This window comes from Scyliorhinus canicula, chromosome 4 (assembly GCF_902713615.1).
Source record: "Scyliorhinus canicula chromosome 4, sScyCan1.1, whole genome shotgun sequence".
In the NCBI taxonomy this organism is placed as follows: domain Eukaryota; kingdom Metazoa; phylum Chordata; class Chondrichthyes; order Carcharhiniformes; family Scyliorhinidae; genus Scyliorhinus; species Scyliorhinus canicula.
In genome coordinates this window covers 20,332,398-20,353,307 of record NC_052149.1, presented here as the reverse complement: position 1 = coordinate 20,353,307, position 20,910 = coordinate 20,332,398, and the positions used below count along the sequence as shown (strand labels likewise).

At 51.8% G+C, this 20,910-nt stretch overlaps 1 protein-coding gene across 5 annotated transcripts in view; it reads right to left on the bottom strand.

The window, feature by feature from the left end:
- hfm1 (helicase for meiosis 1) overlaps positions 1-20,910 on the bottom strand; it is a 281,213-nt gene that overhangs the window by 143,033 nt on the left and 117,270 nt on the right. For all 5 annotated transcript variants that reach the window (XM_038793806.1, XM_038793808.1, XM_038793809.1 and 2 more), the window contains one exon: positions 14,289-14,336. In XM_038793806.1, the coding sequence (XP_038649734.1) occupies positions 14,289-14,336 (48 nt within the window). The remainder of the gene's footprint in view (positions 1-14,288; positions 14,337-20,910) is intronic.

Genomic DNA, 20,910 nt, shown 5'->3' with positions numbered 1-20,910 from the left:
CCTGTTCACTGGCCGGCTTAAACCAGCCAGCGTGGAGGCCCTCGCCCGGGTCCCTTTCCCCCTTGCCCGCCCTAGGAAAGCCCACAAATCCCCTTTTAGCACAGAAACCCCGCATATCCACCTACACTCCAAAGAGCCCTCACTTCGAGTGAAAGCCCCATCACTTCCCTTGTCCAAATATATACAACATTGGCTTCGTTAGCCCATACACCCGCACGCAGTGAAACAAAAAAGAAGAAAATATAGTCATGCGGTTACATCGGCACATGGCCATTTCTCAATTTCTGAGTTCTGCCACAGTCCTTCTGCCTTCGCAAACTCCTCCGCTGCTTCTGCGGTTCCAAAATAAAAGTCCTTGAGCGCGATTCTCCGCCGCTCCCCATGCCGGGTGGGAGAATCGCGGGAGGGCCGGGCGACTCATGACACGCCCCCCTGGCCCCTCACGCGATTCTCCCACCCCCCGCTCGGAAGAATTGCCGCTTGCCGTTTTTCACGCCGACCGGGGATTTTCCAGCCCGGATGGGCCGAGCGGCCTGACGTTCCCAACGGCGGCAACCACACCTGGTCACTGCCGTCGTGAACATGGGCGCCAAAGTGCCGTTTGTGGCTTGTGGGGAGCGGAGAGAGGAGTGAGCACCACGGCCGTGCTCGGGAGGGGACTGGCCCGCGATTGGTCCCCACCAATCGGGCCGGCGTCTCCAAGTGATGCACTCTTTCCCCTCCGCCGCCCCGCAAGATCAAGCCGCCACGTCTTGCGGGGCAGCGGAGGGGAAGACGGCAACCGCGCATGGGCGGGTTGGAGCCGTCAGCCGTCGTGACGTCAGCAGCGCATGCGCGGGTTGGATCTGGCAAACCTGCGCATGCGCGGCTGATGTCACATAGGCGCCACCGTCGCGTCGCCTTGACGCAAGCGTCAAGGCTCGGCGACCGAGAGTTACGGAGCGCCGCTCCTAGCCCCCCGGGTGGGGGTGAATAAGGTGCGAGGAGCGGCCTCCGAGACTGTCGTGAAACTCGGCCGAGTTCACGACGGCCTTCCCGATTCATCGTGGGACCGGAGAATTCCGCCCCTTGAGCTTGTAAGTCATCCTCAGCTTCGCTGGATATACAATGCCACGCTGCACCTTGCTAATGTACTCTTCACCCGGTTGAAAGCTGCCTCCTCGCCAGCTCCACAAACTTGGTGAGTTCTAATGGACATTCAGCGCTTTGGAGAGATAAGCGGCAGGATTCTCTGAGCCTCTGCACCGAAACCCCGATCGGTGCGGGGGCGGAGAATGGGTGCTGATGCCGAAATCCGGCAGGACGCTGCTCCGGCGATTCTCCGATCCCCGGAGAATCGCAGCGAATCACGCGTGCGCATTCTACACGGCGCGGGTAGGGGACCATTCATAGAGGCCCCCGCGGCGATTCTGCAAGGAACCTGGCCAAGTTCTCGACTCCGTGGTTCCAACCACGTTTTGCCTGTCGGGAACGCCCAGAGGCGGCAGCGGAGTCAGTCCATGAAGGGGGTCCTTCACGGGGGGGCGGTTCACGATCGACCAGGCTCGTGATCGGGGGCCACCGATCCGCGGGCGCGCATGAACTCAGGGGGGTGGTGACGGCCTATATTTCTGGAGCCGGTCCAGGGTGTGAGTCCGCCATGTCGCACGGGGGTCTGCCGAAGGTGCATCGTGCGTATGTGTAGACTCGACCGGAAGTGCAGAGCCCCATATCGGCAGCCAGAGTTGCGAGGAGTACTCCGGGGCCCTGCTAGTCCCCTTCAGGTAGGAAAATCACTCTGGACTTTCTTCAGTAAAAGTCAGAGTGAAATGCCCAAGTTTTGATGCTGGAGAATCCCACTCAAGGTACTGCTTTGGGAGAGGTAATTCATGATTATGCACTTTTTATGTACAAACTCATTGGAACTGCCAAACCGTAAGAGAGGTGCCAGCTGTTAAGGTAATGGTAAGCTGCCAAAGATATCCTGGAAGTGTCAAACCTGTAAAAGTTTCTCAGGAAGTGTCAAACCTGTTAAGGAACTGTCCAAGGGATATTCGATGTGATGGCAGGAGGAGGTAGGGACAAAAGGTTGCTTTGGGGCTATGGGGGCAATGGCGGTGGGTGGAAGGACATTTTTTTTTTTTTTAATAATTTTTATTGGAATTTTTTACAGAAAATATAAAAATATAACAACAGGTATAGCAACAAGCAGTAATATGCAACTAACAGCTCCATAACACCCGCAATTCCCCCCATACCGTAACATCACATGTATCACACTCCCCCCACCCCCCCCAACAAGAGAACTTAACCATAAAATAAAATTAAATAAATCAAATTTAAATAAAATAAGTAAACATAATCAACGTTCCCCCCCCCCCACCCCCCGCCAGGTTGCTGCTGCTACTGTCCCAGTACCCTATCGTTGAGCCAGAAAGTCGAGGAAAGGTTGCCACCGTTTAAAGAACCCTTGCACTGATCCTTTCCGGGCGAATTTGACCTTCTCAAGCTTAATGAAGCCCGCCATGTCATTGATCCAGGCCTCCACGCTTGGGGGCCTCGCGTCCTTCCATTGTAGCAAAATCCTTCGCCGGGCTATTAGGGACGCAAAGGCCAGCACACCGGCCTCTTTCGCCTCCTGCACTCCCGGCTCTACCCCAACCTCAAAGATCGCGAGTCCACATCCTGGCTTGACCCTGGATCCCACCACCCTTGACACCGTCCTCGCCACCCCCTTCCAGAACTCCTCCAATGCCGGGCATGCCCAGAACATATGGGCATGGTTCGCTGGACTCCCCGAGCACCTGACACACCTATCTTCACCCTACTCATCCTCGTCCCAGTCATGTGGGCCCTATGCAGCACCTTGAATTGAATGAGGCTAAGCCGCGCACATGAGGAGGAAGAATTTACCCTCTCCAGGGCATCAGCCCATGTCCCATCTTCGATCTGTTCCCCCAGTTCCCCCTCCCACTTCGTTTTCAGCTCCTCTACTGGCGCCTCTTCCACCTCCTGCATAAGCTTGTAGATATCGGATATCTTCCCCTCCCCGACCCAGACCCCCGAGAGCACCCTGTCACTCACCCCCTCGCGGGAGCGAAGGGAATCCCTCCACCTGCCGTCTAGCAAATGCCTTTACCTGCAGATATCTAAACATGTTTCCCGGCGGGAGCCCAAATTTCTCCTCCAACTCCCCCAGGCTCGCAAACCTTCCGTCGATAAACAGGTCCCTTCTCTGTCTAATGCCCGCTCTATACCATCCCTGAAATCCCCCATCCATGTTCCCCGGGACGAACCTATGGTTCCCCCTTAACGGAGCCTCCATCGAGCCCCCCACTTCTCCCCTATGTCGCCTCCACTGCCCCCAAATCTTGAGGGTAGCCCCCACCACCGGACTCGTGGCATACCTCGTGGGAGGGAGCGGCCACGGCGCCGTTACCAGGGCCCCCAGGCTTGTATCCCCACAGGACGCTCTCTCCATCCGTTTCCATGCTGCCCCCTCCCCCTCCATCACCCACTTACGCACCATCGACACATTGGCCGCCCAGTAGTACCCCGAGAGGTTGGGCAACGCCAGCCCCCCCCCCCCCCCCCATCTCTACTCCGCTCCAAGAAGACCCTCTTCACCCTCGGGGTGCCATGCGCCCAAACAAATCCCATGATGCTGCTGGTCACCCTTTTAAAAAAGGCCCTAGGGATAAAGATGGGCAAGCACTGGAAGAGGAACAAGAACCTTGGGAGAACCGTCATTTTGACGGATTGCACTCTGCCCGCCAGCGATAGCGGCACCATTTCCCACCTTTTAAATTCCTCCTCCATCTGTTCCACTAGTCTGGTGAAGTTAAGCTTATGAAGAGCCCCCCAACTCCTGGCCACCTGCACCCCCAGGTACCTGAAACTCTTCACTGCCCTCCTGAAGGGGAGCCTCCCAATTCCCACCTCCTGATCTCCCGGGTGCACTACAAATACCTCGCTCTTTCCTAAGTTTAGCTTATAGCCCGAGAAGCCCCCAAATTCCGTTAACAGCTCCATCACCCCCGGCATTCCCCCCTCTGGGTCCACCACATATAACAGCAGGTTGTCCGCATACAGCGATACCCGGTGCTCCTCCCCACCCCACACCAGACCCCTCCACTTTCCTGAGTCCCTCAACGCCATGGCCAGCGGTTCAATCTCCAGTGCAAAGAGCAGGGGGGACAGGGGACAACCCTGCCTGGTCCCACGATAGAGCCTAAAATACTCCGATCTCCTTCCATTTGTGACTACACTTGCCATCGGCGCCGCGTAAAGCAGCCTCACCCATTTGATGAATCCCTCCCCAAATCCAAACCTCTCCAGTACCTCCCACAGGTACCCCCACTCAAATCTATCAAACGCTTTCTCTGCGTCCAGCGCCACCACTATCTCCGCCTCCCCCTCCACTGCCGGCATCATGATAACATTGAGCAGTCTCCGCACATACGTGTTGAGCTGCTGCCCCTTGACAAATCCTGTCTGATCTTCATGAATTACCTCTGGCACACAATCCTCTATCCTGGTAGCCAGGATCTTCGCCAGCAACTTAGCGTCTACCTTAAGGAGCGATATAGGCCTATATGATCCGCACTGCAAGGAGTCCTTATCCCGTTTTAGGATCAAAGAGATCAGTCCCCCCCTCCCACGCCTCATTGAAAGTTCGCACCAGCAGGGGACCCACCAGGTCCGCATATTTTTTGTAAAATTCTGCCGGGAACCCGTCCGGCCCCGGGGTCTTACCTGACATTTGCCCGATCCCCCTGACTAGCTCCTCCAACTCTATCGGCGCCCCCAGCCCCTCTACCAGCCTCTCTTGAACCCTTGGGAAACATAGCCTGTTCATGAAGCTCTCCATCCCCTCTCTCCCCCTCGGAGGTTCCGACCGGTACAATCCCTCGTAAAAGTCCCTAAAGACCCCGTTTACTTACTGTCCCCTTCTGCACTACATTTCCACCCCCATCCTTCACTCCCCCAATTTCCCTAGCCGCATCTCGCCTACGGAGCTGATGCGGCAACATCCTGCTCGCCTTCTCCCCATACTCATATACCGCGCCCTGCGCCCTCCTCCACTGTGTCTCCGCCTTTCTGGTGGTCAACAAGTCAAAATTGGCCTGCAACCTGCGCCGTTCTCCCAGCAACCCTTCCTCCGGTGCCTCCGCATATCTCCTGTCCACCTCCAGAAGCTCTCCCACCAGTCTCTCCCTCTCCTTCCTCTCCCTCCTTTCCCTGTGGGCCCAGATGGAGATCAGCTCCCCCCGGATCACTGCTTTCAGAGCCTCCCAGACCATCCCCACCTGGACCTCCCCGTATCATTGGTATCCAGATACCCCTCAATGCTTCTCTGAACCCTCTTACACACCTCCTCCTCCGCCAGCATCCCCACATCCAGGCGCCAAAGCGGGCGCTGGTCCCGCGCCTCTCCCATCTCCAGATCAACCCAGTGCGGGGCATGGTTCGAAATCGCTATGGCCGAGTACTCGGCATCCTGCACCCTCGGAATCAATCCCCTGCTCAGGACAAAAAAGTCTATCCGGGAATAAACCCTATGGACGTGAGAGAAAAAGGAATACTCCCGCGCTCTCGGTCTCCCAAACCTCCAGGGATCCACCCCTCCCATCTGGTCCATGTATCCCCTCAGCACTTTGGCCGCCGCCGGTCTCCTACGCGTCCTTGAACTGGACCGGTCCAGTGGGGGATCTAGCACGGTGTTAAAATCTCCCCCCATGATCAGGCCCCCTGCCTCCAGGTCCGGGATGCGGCCCAACAATCGCCTCATGAAGCCAGCATCATCCCAATTCGGGGCATATACGTTCACCAGCACCACCTTCTGTCCCTGCAGCCTACCCCTCACCATGATATATCTGCCCTCCTTGTCCGACACCACCTCAGCCGCCTCAAACGCCACCCTCTTCCCCACTAGAAACGCCACCCCCCGGTTCTTCGCGTCCAATCCTGAATGATAAACCTGCCCCACCCACCCCTTCCTCAGACGGACCTGGTCCGCCACCTTCAGGTGGGTCTCCTGGAGCATAGCCACGTCCGCCTTCAACCCCCTTAGATGGGAGAACACCCTGGTTCTCTTAACCGGCCCGTTCAGCCCCCTCACGTTCCAGGTAATCAGCCGGACCAGAGGGCAACCCGCCCCCCTCCCCCGCCGACTAGCCATAGCTTGGCAGATGTACGCCCCAGACCAGCACAACCTACTTGACCCGTTCCCCATGGCAATAGCACCTCTCCTCTTCCCCCCCGGCCCCCATCGGCTCCTTCCTAGTCGTTCCAGCAGCAACACGGTATCCCCCCCCCCCAGGCTAGGACCCCTCCTAGCCGCGACGCACCCTCCATGGTACTTCCGTGAGTCAGCTGACTTCTGCTGACCCCGGCAGCTCCCGCCAAAACCTATCCCCTCCCGGCATGGGGTCATCCCCCTCTTGCCACACCTCCTTGGCATTGCTGCAGCACGGGAAAAAAGACCCGTAGAGGCCCCGCCCCCACCGCAAGCTCCACCCCCCCTGCCCCGCACCGCGGGAAACCAGAGGAAAGCCCGCGCTTTAACACTGCCACAACCCACCCTTCTGACGCAGTTCCCCAAAATCCAGTTTCCCCTCAATCCCCAGCCCCGTACAGAAGAGAACATATAGAACACAAACCCCCAACACTCTCCACCTAACCCACAACCATGCCCAACAAACAAACCCACCCGTAAACAGAGCAAACAGAAAACCAGCATACATAACACACATGTCGAAGTTGAAAAAGTTGAAACAGTTGGAACAAAACAGCCACAGCGGAAACAACGCCGGCCAAAGTATGTCCCCAGACCCTAGTTCGAGTCCAGCTTCTCCGCCTGTACAAAGGCCCACGCCTCCTCCGGGGACTCGGAGTAATGGTGCCGGTCCTTGCATGTCACCCACAGGCGCGCAGGCTGCAGCATTCCAAACCTGACCTGCTTAGCATGAAGCACCGCCTTCGTCCGGTTGAACCTGGCCCGCCGCTTAGCCACCTCCGCACTCCAGTCCTGGTAGATCCTCACTACCGAATTCTCCCATTTACTGCTCCTCTCTTTCTTGGCCCAGCGCAGCACACACTCCCGGTCACTGAATCGGTGGAACCGCACCAGCACCGCCCTCGGGGGCTCACCTGCCTTGGGCCTCCTAGCCATCACTCTGTGCGCTCCCACGAGCTCCAGGGGCAAATGGAAGGACCCCGCTCCCATCAACGAGCTCAACATCGTGGTCACATACGCCGGGAGATCCGACCCCTCCAGCCCCTCCGCCAGGCCCAGGATCCTCAGATTCTTTCGCCTCGTGCGAACGTCCAGCTCCTCCAAGCGGTCCTGCCACTTTTTATGAAGTGCCTCGTGCAACTCCACTTTCCCCACGAGGACCACGGCCTCCTCCTCTCTTTCAACGGCCTGCCGCTGCAACTCCCGAATAGACTCCTCCTGGGCCGCCTGGGTGCCAAGCAGCTTGGTTGTAGTTGCATTCATGGAGTCCAGCAGCTCAGCCTTCAGCTCAGCAAAACAACTTAGGCCTGTTGCTCCTGCGCCCACTTCCACCAGTCCTCGGGTGTTGCGCCGGCCGCCATTTTGTTTTTTTTCCCCCCGTTTTTTGGGGGGAGTTACTGCAGCCTTTTTCACCGTATAGTGTGGGGCAGGTTCTTCCAGGCACCTTCCCCCACCGGGATGCGTAGAAACAGCGCCGTTTGGGGCCCTCAAAACGGCCCAAAAGTCCCTAAATAGCGGGAGCGCCGGCCGCCATTTTGTTTTTCTTCCCCCGTTTTTTTTGGGGAGTTACTGCAGCCTTTTTCACCATATAGTGTGAGGCAAGTTCTTCCAGGCACCTTCCCCCACCGGGATGCGTAGAAACAGTGCCGTTTGGGGCCCTCGAAACGGCCCAAAAGTCCCTAAATAGCGGGGGCGCTGGCCGCCATTTTGTTTTTCTTCCCCCTTTTTTGGGGGGAGTTACTGCAGCCTTTTTCTTCTTCCCATCCCGGGTGAGCACCATATAGTGTGGGGCAAGTTCTTCCAGGCACCTTCCCCCACCGGGATGCGTAGAAACAGCGCCGTTTGGGGCCCTCGAAACGGCCCAAAAGTCCCTAAATAGCGGGAGCTGCCGAATGTGCGGCTTAGCTCCGCATAGCCGCAACCGGAAGTTCGGGTGGAAGGACATTAAGTTAAATTTGCAGATAGCGAAGATAGGTAGCAAAGTAAGTGCAGAGCTGGTTTAGCACAGTGGGCTAAACAGCTGGCTTGTAATGCAGAACAAGGCCAGCAGCCAGGTTCAATTCCCGTACCAGCCTCCCCGAAGAGGTGCCGGAATGTGGCGATTATGGGCTTTTCACAGTCACTTCATTGATGCCTACTTGTGACACTAAGCGATTGTTATTATAGGGGCTGGTTTAGCACAGTGGGCAAAACAGCTGGCTTGTAATGCAGAACAAGACAGGCAGCATGGGTTCAATTCCCATACCGGCCTCACCGCACAGGCACCGGAATGTGGGGACTAGGGGCTTTTCACAGTAACTTCATTGAAGCCTACTTGTGTCAATAAGTGATTATCAAGTTATGAGGAGGACATAAGGAGGTCACAAAGGGATAGTGATAGGTTAAGTGAGTGGGCGAAAATCTGGAAAATGGAATATATTGTGGGAAAGTGGGAAATTGTTCATTTTGGTAGGGAGAATAATAAAGCATATTATCTAGATGGTGAAAGCAAAGCTCTGAGATGCAGAGGGATCTAGGTGTCCGAGACTCTGGCAAGTGTCCGAGTGAATCAATCACAAAATGTTAGTATGTAGGTACAGCAAGTAATTAGGAAAGCTAACAGAACGTTACCATTTATTGCAAGGGAAGTTGACTACAAACGTATAGACTATAGAGGGTATGCTTCATCTATACAGGGCATCGTTGAGACCATATCCTGAGTACTGTAATGGTCTCCTTATTGAAGGATGTAAATGCACTGGAAGCGGTTCAGAAAAAGGTTTACACAATGTGTTGTTCCTCGTGTCTTAATAAAGCTCGTAGTCTCAAATGGGGAGAAGATGCTTTATTGTGAAGTCGTTCTCTCTTCAGAGCTTAACTTACGGCTACCTCAAATGCTGCCTGCTTGTGTATCTGTGTCCTGCTACGAGTTCTGCCTTCCATGAAGTGTGTCATCACTTCCTGTCCCTGTGTATATATAGCTCTCCCGTGCTCCCTCTAGTGCTTGCTCAGTTGTATTGCATCTAGTCAGATTTACAATCACCACATCCCCCCTTTTTTTGTTACATATTTTCTGTACATCGTTAAAGTAAATTGTACAAAACAGTTACTTATGATATGTGTATCTATACAGGTGATGGTGCTATTGCATATTTTACAAGGCCAATTTATATTTGTGAGTCCAATCTTAATAAAAACATTTGAGTCCAAACTTGATGAATTTGTTCAGAGTTTTTTTCTTTTGTTGTTGTTGACGTGGTGATATTGATACTGCAACTCCGTTGTGAATGTTGTTGGTGTTCCTTGTTATTTTAAGTAACCAATACGCCATCCCGAGGTGTTTGCATGGTTGAACCACTGATGTTGACTGACATGGACTTTTTTCTGTGCTTGTGATATCGATTTATTATGTCATCCGCCTTGAAAGCTGGTGTGCTTGCTTGTTCTGGAGCAGATGTGAGTTTGTGCGATTCGTTGTCATCCCATGGCATGTTTGTAGTCTTGTCATTGTTTTGCAGTGTGCTGTGGCATTGTCCTTCATGTGCAGAGTTGTACCATCTTGTACAAGTCGTTGTTTCATTGGTGTTGTTTCTGTCATTCCTATCTTTGTTGTTTTCGTTGCCGTTCTTGTTGCTGTTTTTGTCGTTTCTGTCTTTGTTGTTGTCGCTATCTTTGTTATGCTTCTTGTTGGTTTTGTTGTTCTTCTTGTAGTTTTTGTCGTTGGGCTTGTAGTTTTTGTTGGTGCTGTTCTTGTTTCTGCGGTGCTTCTTGCGATTTTTGTTGTTCTTGTCGCGCTTCATGTTGCTTTTGTTCTTGGTGTTGTTGTTCTCGTTTCTGCTGTGCTTCTTTTGGCTTTTGTTTTTCTTGTTATGCTCAATGAGTGTCCCGTGTGGATGATTTGAGTCATTGAACGTTTTGTCTCGAGAATGGTGAGAACGATCTGACGTTTCATCGATGCTGGTGACATCAGTCATTTGTGGAGGATTTGATTCCTCGTCTTTGCTTTCTTGGTGCTCCTCTTCTGGAGTCAAATTCTTCACAATTTCATTTGACGCGGTCTCTCTGGACTCTTGGCGCTCCTCTTCTGGAGTCAAAATCTGCATGATTTCACTTGACGTGATCTCTCTGGACTCTTGGCGCTCCTCTTCTGGAGTCAAAATCTTCATGGTTTCTGTTGCTGTTGTCTCACTGGACTCTTGGTGCTCCTCTTCTGGAGTCAAAATCTGCATGTTTTCTTTTGGCGTGGTCTCACTGGACTCTTGGTGCTCCTGCGCGGCCTGCGCATGTGCATAACGATCCGCGACCAAAACGTTTTGAGACTGCGCATGCGCGGCTTACGCATGCGCATAACGATCAGCAACGCAAACTTCTTTTAACTGCGCATGCACGGCTTCCTTTTCCTGCACATGCGCAGACGCAGTTTGTAGTTCGTTGTCTGCCCGAGACTGCAAAATGTGGTCCGACGCCATTTTATCGCGGATTTCAGCGTTTTTTCTTTCTAAAAGTTGTAAGTTACCTTTTCCTTTCGATCTGGACTGGATTTCAGCATTTTGGCTTTGTGAAAAATTCAAGTTATTTCTTTTTGATCTGTACTTTTCACTCGCGATTTCTTGACTGAACCCTTTCTTTTTGTAGAGTTTTGCATCACTCAGTCTCTGTGCAGTTTGGCCTCTGAGCATACCGTGCTGTTCAAATTTCTTACAGTACTCTTCAAATTTGTTTAGTATTGTTTGTAAGCTGTTGCTGTCTTCATCTTTTGAGTATTTAAATCCATTATATACTTTCCTAGCTTCATGTCCTGCGATGAGCATTGCTATTTTAATTTCGCCTGAAGCTGCTGCTACATCATTAGCTATGATATATAAATCGAACCATTGTTTAAACATTTTCCAGACATTTCTTACATTGCCAGTCGTGTCCAGCTGAGGTGGGTATCCAAGCCACATCCTCGAATTAGCGATGTCTTCCCAAGTCGAATGTCCAGTAGAAGATTTCCATGCCATTTTGTTCTTTCTGTATCTGCAGCTGAGTTATCCTGTAGTAAGCGTCTGAAGCCACTCTTGGTACCATGTGTTGTTCCTCGTGTCTTAATAAAGCTCGTAGTCTCAAATGTGGAGAAGATGCTTTATTGTGAATTTGTTCTCTCTTCAGAGCTTAACGTACGGCTACCTCAAATGCTGCCTGCTTGTGTGTCTGTGTCCTGCTACGAGTTCTGCCTTCCGTGAAGTGTGTCGTCACTTCCTGTCCCTGTGTATATATAGCTCTCCCGTGCTCCCTCTCGTGCTCGCTCAGTTGTATTGCATCTAGTCAGATCTACAATCACCACACACAACATGGATCGGGTGGGTTGTCTTATAAGGAATGATTGAACAGGTTAGTCTCGTATTCATCGGAGTTTAGAAAATAAGAGGCAACTTGATTGAAATCTTTAAGATCCTGATGGGTCTTGATGGTGGATGTGAAGAGGATGCTTTCTCTTGTGGGAGGATCAAGAACTGTCACTGTTTAAAAATGAAAGGTCACTCATTTAAGACACAGATGAGGAGGAATGTTTTCTCTCAGAGGGCATGAATCTTTGGAACTCTCTTCCTCAAAAGGCCACTGTGCAGAGTCTTTGAATATATTTAAGGCAGAGCTGGATAGATTCTTGATAAGGAAAGGTGTGAAAGGTTTTGGGAGCAGGCGGAAATGCAGAGTTGAGGTTTCAATCGCTCAGCCACCATCTTACTGAAAGGTAAAGCAGGCTCAAGGGACTGAGTGGCCTACTCCTGTTCCAATCCATATGTAAGTTGGCATCGGGATGTAGCGGTCATGGGAGGTTGGTAGGGGGGATGGATTGCCTTGGTTGGGGCATAAGAAGTGTGCGGGGGGTGGCTGAGGGGATGAGAGCATAGAAAGTGTGTCGGGGTTGCTGAAGGGATATTTTTTGTTTTATTATATTTTATATGTTTAAACACAGGGCCTGAGCACAGAGGCAGTTCTTGCACCCAGCCTGCAGATTTCTTTCTATGTTTACCCCTCAGACTCCTGTTTCAGCCTGCCCCGCTGACTGAAATTCCCAACTGTGGATGGCCATTTTTAAAGCTCAGGCTCACTAAGCTGGTAAATCTCCTGCCTCAGTGAACCTGACTTAAGGACGAAAATTTGGGCCAGAGTTTCAGCTTTTTTGTGATGCTAAACTGGAGATGAAGAAATTGGGTGCAAAGGCCTAAACTAACTCCACAGTGTCTCACTTAGCTTTGTTCCAGTGCCAGATAAGGTGTGATTTCAGATACAGGCTACATTGTACAAGACATTTTCCTGGAACAAACACTTGGACAAACTGGATCAGCTACCTGCAGCAAATACTGGGAAATTAGGCCTGGGTTAAGCACATGAAAAAGAAACTATCGACTTTTTCATCTGTTAATTTAAATAGAGGAAAACTGTGTAGGTTCTTTTGGAGGGACATACAAAAGATTTTACAATCTCAGTCAAGTCGAGGCAATCCAGTGTGCTCTAGTACAAACCCAAGAAAATGTCCCAACATTACTGTGGAGTTGGTGTGAAGTGAAATGGGTTTGTACTGATGGTAAAGCTGCTGTTTGAAATAATTTTCAAATCACATTTTATCAGCCTACCATGCCAGTATAATTTCCAGAACCATCGGCGGGATTCTCCGATCCTCCGTGCCGAAATCGAACTTGGTGCTGGGGAGGAGAATTACCCAAAATAGGCTCCCACACCAGCACACGATTCTCCGACGAACGGAGAATCGCCACTATTTGTGCGTGCGCGATCGATGCGGTGCCAGTCGCGGAAAAGGTTCCCCCGTGCACATGCGTGGACCCGCTTGTGGCCGCCGTGCGCATCCGCAGCTGCGCCGTCTGTCTAGCAGGGCCCTGCCGGCAGCCAGAGCTGCGGGACGCATGCCAGAGGCCTGCTAGCCCCCTGGAGAACGGGGAATCACCCGGACTTGCGAGGAAAAAGGCTGGAGTGATCCGTGGGTACTTCGTTCCCCAAAGGGAGAATCCTGGCCCCTGCCTTTGAAATGAATATTCAGCTTTTTTGTGCATGATCGATATTTTGCTGACAGGATGTAAACGGTTACTAGTCTGAAAAGACTAATAGTTGGAAAATCATGGGTGTCTTTAATGGTATGTTTACTGAAATATTACGGTTAAGAAGGGCATTCATTGAGTAAATACCTTGAGTTCATATAAAGAGGGACTTCTGGGACACTGGGTATTGGTTAGGTTATGGTTGCAATGTTACATTCTGTAGTAAATCTAGTATTAGGTTAAAAACTTGGTGTATGTTTCCTACTTCACCCAATGGCTTCAAAATGAATTAACACGTACTACTATGGAATTTTCCGATGTGTGTTTCTATCCACACCAAGCATACTTAAATTCAGGCCAATCTCTTCTCATGATGGAAAAACAAAAGTTGTTGTGTATTTTAGCCTCTTGCATGGTGCCAGGAAATGACACAATTAGCTATTGTGATACTTAAGAAAAGACTTGCATTTATATACTTCCCTTCATGACCTGAGGATGCCCCAAAGCACTTACAGCCAATGAAGTACCTTTAAATCATAGTCATTGTTGTAATGTAGGAAGCACAGCTTCCTCACTGCAGCACTGAAGTGTCAATCAGGTTAGGTATACAAATCTCTGGAGTGAGACTTTAATGCATAATATTACACAGTGGCACAAGTGTTACCATTGAGCTAAGGCTGCTACATTTATTCGCAAAGCACAACAAAAACAGTTACAATTGAATATTTTTTTAAAATCATTTGCATATCAAATGGGCTTACTTTCTTTTCTGTCAACTAACTAGATGTCAGCACCAAATAATGTCAAATAATAGAATTGCTAAAAAAACCAGGATACATTTCTAAATTGTTGTTTAAGGAACTACAGGTCTGTGGGCAGAACTCTGACTTGAACGGAAAGGAAAATTGGGCAGGTGCAACAGGCATTTTATCCAATCTGGTCAGTTTTGCACCCTTAAATTGGAAATGATATTTGTTTCAAGTATTTCAAGTTGGTAAAGAGACTCCAAGAACCCGTTTCAATTAAAAAAGGAATAAAAGTAACGTAAGTACCTTGCAACTTTGCTTCAATTCCAGCTCTATCAAGTCCAGTAGCAAAACCTCAGAAAAAATATAGAGGTTATGTTTTAAATCTTTGCATTCTTTGATGAGTTTCCATATTATTTATTAATTCTGTATGCATGTCATAAGGAGTAGGATCATAGATCGTAAGAAATAGGAAGAGTAGGCAATTCAGTTTCCTCTACTACTGTATCACAATAACTATTCTTCAGTTCTGTGCCCGAAGGCACGTCCAATCCACAGCATTACAACCTCCACCATGGGTATGGGAAGGTCTTGAATCCATCCCAGTTGGAACGGGATGAATAACTATTAGAACATCATTAAAATCTATTGGGATTAATCTTAATTATATATTAGTTTATTGGATTAATTTGAAATGTATTAGTCTGTTATTTTAACAGAGATGTTAAGTGCTTATTAAAAATAAATTGATATTGCCACTTTATGAATTGCATCCTTCACTGTGATTCTGGTTAGACGATTCTCCCCTACTCCATGGTGAACAAAGCCATTGCTTGATCAGACAGTGAAAAAAATTTAAATTATATTTATTGGGTCAACAGATGAGGAAGAACTTATACTTTTGGCAAGGTTTTTATGTTTATCATGGTGAGAGTCTGTTATCGTGAAATGCTTCGAGCGGCTAGTCATGAGACGGATCATTGCCAGCCTCCCAGATGGTCTCGATCTACTGCAGTTTGCCTATCACTGCAATCGATCCACAGCAGATGCTATCTCCATGGGTCTACAATCAACACTTGAACACCTCGACAACAAGGACACCCGTGTAAGACTGCTGTTCATCGACGACAGCTCCTCCTTCAACACCATTATTCCGACAAGACTAATAACCAAACTCTGCAATCTTGGACTTGACCCCTCCAAGTGCAGCTGTATCCATGACTTCCTCACCAACAGACCTCAGTCTGTCAGGATAGGCAACAGCACCTCCTCCACATTAATCCTCAACACCGGGTCCCCACAAGGATGTGTGCTCAGTCCTCTACTGTACTCTCTATACACACATGACTGTGTGGCACGATTGAACTCCAACTCAATATATAACTTTGTGGATGATATGACTGTGGTGGGCCGTATCTCAAACAATGACGAATCAGACTACAGGAGGGGGGGACTTCCGGTGGCGTTTGCGAGCGTGTCGGCCGCATCGAGAGGAGCTCCCGCTGGTGACCACTATTTCCAGCGCTTTCGGGGGTTTCCCCGATTCTCCCCCCCCCCCCCCCCCCCCCCCCCCGATTATAGTCAGCCTTTGGGGCCATCCCGGGCATCAAGCGGGGCCGATTTGAAAACCGGCGGGGAACCCTGCGCGGGTGTTGCACGGCTGGTGCTGCGGCATCAGGCCCAGCGCGCGCGGAGGTCGGAGCAGCAGGAGCGGAGCCAAACGGAGGTCGAGGCGGCAGGCCCGAAGTCAGGGTGCCATGTAGGTGAGATGTCCCACATCGGGTGGCTCCCGCCTTGAATGTGGTAAGAAGATTGAAGCCCGGTCCCAGGGAAATTCTGGAGGAATACAAAAAAGAGAAAGAACAATGCGAAAAGCAGCGTAGAGGAACGGAGGAAACGCAGGCTCGCCGTTGAATGAGAGGACCGGCAAAAGTGCTGACAAGATGGCAGATGCCAGACTGCACGGTGGGGCCGCACTGCTTACGGTGGAGAAGATGACCGACGTGATGGTAGTGGAGCTGGAAAAGCAGTTTGCGAGGCACATAGAGGCTTTGAGTAAGGAGATGGCGGTCGCATTGAAGTCATTGGTGGAGGAGGCAATCGCCCCGGTGAGGGTAGCTGTGGCAAAGGTATCGGCCGAGGTGAGAGAGCAGGGCGAGAAGATGAAGGAAGAGGAGGAGGCCGTGTCGCAGCACAGCGACCAGTTCACCTCGATGGGGGACGAGCTGCGGAGGGTAGTGGAGGTCAACAGGGATCTCCGAGCAAAGCTCGAGGACTTGGAGAACCGTTCGACGCGGCACAATCTGAGAATTGTGGACTTGCCCGAAGGGACAGAGGGTCAAGGTCAACACAGTACTTCGCTGAGAAGTTGGCGGAGTTGATGGGGGAAGGTGAGAACCCCTCCACCATTCAATGAGATCATGGCTGATCTTTGTGGACTCAGTTCCACTTTCCGGCCCGAACACCATAACCCTTAATCCCTTTATTCTTCAGAAGGCAGAAGGCTTGGGACAGACGTGAGGAGCGGAGCTGGAAGAGAGACTGTGGACTGTGATTGGGGAGCTGGAAAATGTATAAATGCTATAGTTTTCTTTTCACTGACGTGTATAGTAATTTACTTCTCTTCACATTGTTACAGAGTTCAAGTTATTGGTTGGGTTGTTGATTGGTATTCTGTGTTGCGACGGTTATATTTTATTTTAATGAATTGTATGGGTTGGATTGTTGTTTTGGTTTTTCTTTCTCTAGTACTGGGTGGGAGGAGACGGTGTACCTTGGCGGGGGGAGCCATCCGCGCTAGCTAACTAAAGTCAGCTAGTGAACGGAGGTGAGGTGAGAGGAGGGCTGCGGACATTGGAGCCTGGTTAGCAGGTTTCGATGGGCCTACGAGGCGAGGGGGGGGGGGGGAATTGATGCTGGGAGATGTTTTTTCGAGAGGAAATGTAGGGGGGGGTTTTGGGAGGGGAAGGGGTTTGATGTTAATAATGGATAAGGGTGGGTCAAGCTCATGGGGCAGGGCCCGGAGGTATGATGATGGTGGATAAGAAGGGGGGGGGGGGGGTGAGAGACCCCCAGTTAGGATAATCACCTGGAACGTGAGGGGGCTAGGAGGTCCGGTCAAGAGGTCAAGGGTGCTTGTGCATCTTAAAAGTTTGAAAGCTGATGTAGCAATGCTGCAGGAGACTCACTTGATGGTGATGGGCCAGGTGAGACGTAAAAAGGGCTGGGTTAGTCAGGTGTATCACTCTGGATTTGACGGAAGGGCTCGAGGGGTCGCGGTAATGGTCAGCAAAAGTGTACGCTTCCAGATGGAGAAGGTGGTGGCAGATCAGGGGGGGAGATATGTGATTGTGAGAGGGGCACTGGAGGGGAGGTTAGTGGCCCTGTTAAGTGTATACGGTACCAATTGGGACAATGTGGGATTCGCAAAGAAGGTGTTTGGGGCCATTCCCGACTTGGAAACACACGAACTGATAGTGGGGGGGGGCGAACTGGAACTTGGTGCAAGAGCCAAGGTTGGGCAGGTCACGACCGCACTACTGGCCCCATGAGGGGGAGGCGAAGGCACAGGCTGGGCTAATGGTGGAAATGGGAGGGGTGGACCCTTGGAAGGTTCTGCACGGGAGTACTCATTTTTCTCACCAGTCCATAAGGTATACTGGCGGATCGACATTTTCGTGGTGGGGAAGGCTTTGCAGGCTGGGGTTAAAGCGTTGGAATACTCGGCAATTGCAGTGTCAGATCATGCTCCGCACTGGGTGGATATGGTACTGGAGAAGGGGGTAGCGCAGAGGCCGGGGTGGAAATTAGATGTGGGACTTTTGGGGGACCAAGGGTTCTCTGACAAAATTGAAAAGCTAATTAAGGAATATGTAGGTTTCAACTGGACGGGTGAGGTGTCGAAGGCAGTTGTCTGGGAGGCTCGAAAGACGGTGGTGAGGGGGGAGGTGATTTTGTTTAAGGCCAGGGTGGACAAAGAGGAGAGGTTGGAGTGGCAGAGGGTAATAGATGAGTTGTTGGAGGTAGATAGGAGTTATACAGAAGTTGGGGACCCAGCAAAGCTGGAAAAGAGGAAGAAACTACAGCCGACTATCTACCAGGAAGGCGGTGCGCCAACTGAGACGAGCAAGGGGTGCAGTTTACGAACATGGAGATTAGGCAGGTTATGTTAGCAGGTCAGCTCCAGAGGGAGGTTGCAGTAAGGGAAATTGTGCAGGTGAGGGATAGGGCAGGGAAGTTGGTGGTGACTCCGGATCTGATTAACAAGTGTTTTGAGGAATTTTATGAGAGATTGTACAGGTCAGAGCCACCTGGGGGATACAGTGAGATGCAGGAATTTCTAGATGGGTTGTAGTACCCGAGGTTAGGGGAGGGGGACAGGGCTGCATTAGAAGGAGCGATAGTGTAGCAGGAGATAAAGGATGCGATTGGGAGGATGCAGTCGCGGAAGGTGGCAGGGCTGGATGGGTTTCCGCTGGTATATTATAAAAAATTTAAAGATAAGCTGGCACCCCTGATGGTGGGGATGTTTGAAGAGGCGATAGGGAACGGGGTGTTGCCACAAACTTTGGGGCAGGCATCGATTGGGGCAGCTCCAATATTCTCCCTATCGGCACACTCAGATCCGACACGTATAACAGTAACAGTGCCGCACCCGACAGCCCTGGGGAAAAACTCAGGGAGTCCGGTAATAATAGCTTAATTGAGAATTTGGAGGCAGTTTCGTCAACACTTCAGGTTGGGGGAAGGGTCAAGGGAAATGCCGATTCAGGGGAACCACAGATTTGAGCCAGGGAGGTGGGATAGAAATTTTCGGAAATGGGAGGAGAAGGGGATTAAGACACTAAAAGATTTGTTTCTTAGTGGTCGGTTTGCAGGATTGCAAGAGCTGGAAGCAAAGTATGCGCTGGAGCAGGGGGAAATGTTTAGATACATGCAGGTTCGAGATTTTGCCAGAAAGGAGATACAGAGCTTCCCAGTGGAGCAGGCCTCAACATTGCTGGAGGAGTTACTCACGACTGGAGAAGGGGATAGTGTCAATGGTTTACGGAGCTGTGGTGATATAACCACTGTAGATATGTGTACTTGCAGTAGGGGGATGTATGGCTGTACCTGTAATACAGGTTCCTTCGGTAAGCCCCTGCCGGCTAGCTCCGCCCACAGGGAGCTGGTGTATAAATATGCTTGTGAGTCACTGAGATCCTATTCTACAGCTGCCACCGGAGGAATAGCATCACACAGCAATAAAGCCTCGATTGTACATGTCTCGAGTCTTTATGTGCAATTGTTAGTGCCACAATTTATTGCTGTGTGATTTTCCTTACATCATGGATATCAGGGTCAAGCATGACCGTCTGCAGCTGGATCTGCAGTCGCCTCACGCCAGGAAAGACTTTGTTCACTGGCTTGCAGTCTTCGAGGCCGACATCTCTTCAGCGGACCCTCTCCCGACGGAGGCTCAAAAAAGACAACTCCTGTACTCAAGACTTAGCTCCAGTGTCTTTCCGCTAATTCAAGATGCGCCTGACTACGCCAGAGCTATGGAACTGCTCAAGGAGAACTATGCACAGTCGACGAACACCCTGTTTGCGAGACATCTACTCTCTACTCGTGTCCAGCAGCCGGGTGAGATTATTGAGGACTTCTGGTGGGCCCTTATACCTCTGGTACGAGACCGCGACTGCCGGGCCCTGACAGCCACAGAACACTCTGATTTACTCATGCGCGATGCCTTTGTTACAGGCATTGCATCGGACCCCATCTGGCAACGATTGCTGGAAGGGGCTGCCATCGACCTCGCGGCCACAAAGACTCTGCCGCTTTCAATGACGGCCGCCTCCCGTAGTGCGCGATCTTACTCCGCTAGCCACTCGGCCCAACCGTCCTACCCCTCGTGGACCCCGCAAACGGCCCCCCAGGCCCACCCGTCCTACCCCTCGTGGACCCCGCAACCGGCCCCCCCAGCAGCCGACCCGCACACTACGCCTGCGCTGCTCGCCGCACCGCGCTCCCTGGGGGTCCCCGCTGTTGCTTCTGCGGTCAGCAGAAGCACCCCCGCCAACACTGCCCAGCCCGCACCGTGACCTGCAAAGCTTGTGGCAAGAAAGGCCACTTTGCAGCGGTGTGTCAGTCCCGGACGGTTGCCGCTATCGTGCCCCCGTTCCCCCCTCGCCTCAGCCAGTCGCAGAATGGGCCCTGCCGCCCGCTTCCCCGACCCCACGTGCGATCAGTGGGCGCCTCCATCTTGTCCCGACCCCACAACGTGCGCTCCTTGGGCGCCGCCATCTTGTCCGCCGCCATCTTCTCCCACACAGGTACTCCAGACGCTGCCATTTTGTCCTCCCCGGGACGGGGCCACGGGTCGCTACCGCTACTCATCGGACTCATCAGACTCGACTGCCGATCGCCCGCTACTCGCCTCCATTACGCTCGACCAGTCGCGTCCTCGCAACCTGGCACCCTCTTCCACAACGGTGCTGGTCAACGGCCACGTGACCTCCTGCCTCATCAACTCCGGGAGCACCGAGAGCTTCGTCCACCCGGACACGGTAAGGCGCTATTCCCTTGCGGTCCATCCCGCCAACCGGCAGATCTCTCTCGCCTCCGGTTCCCACTCTGTCCCGATCCGGGGTTTCTGCCTGGTTAAACTTACTGTACAGGGCGTGGAATTCAACCCTTTCCGTCTGTACATTCTCCCCAACCTCTGCGCGTCACTCTTACTAGGCCTGGATTTCCAATGCAATCTCCAGAGCCTCACCCTCAAATTCGGCGGACCCCTACCTCACCTCACCATTTGCGGCCTCGCGGCCCTCAAGGTCGAGCCTCCCTCCCTCTTTGCCAATCTGACCGCAGATTGCAAGCCCGTCGCCACCAGGAGCAGACGGTACAGCACCCAGGACAAGGCCTTCATCAGGTCCGAAGTCCAGAG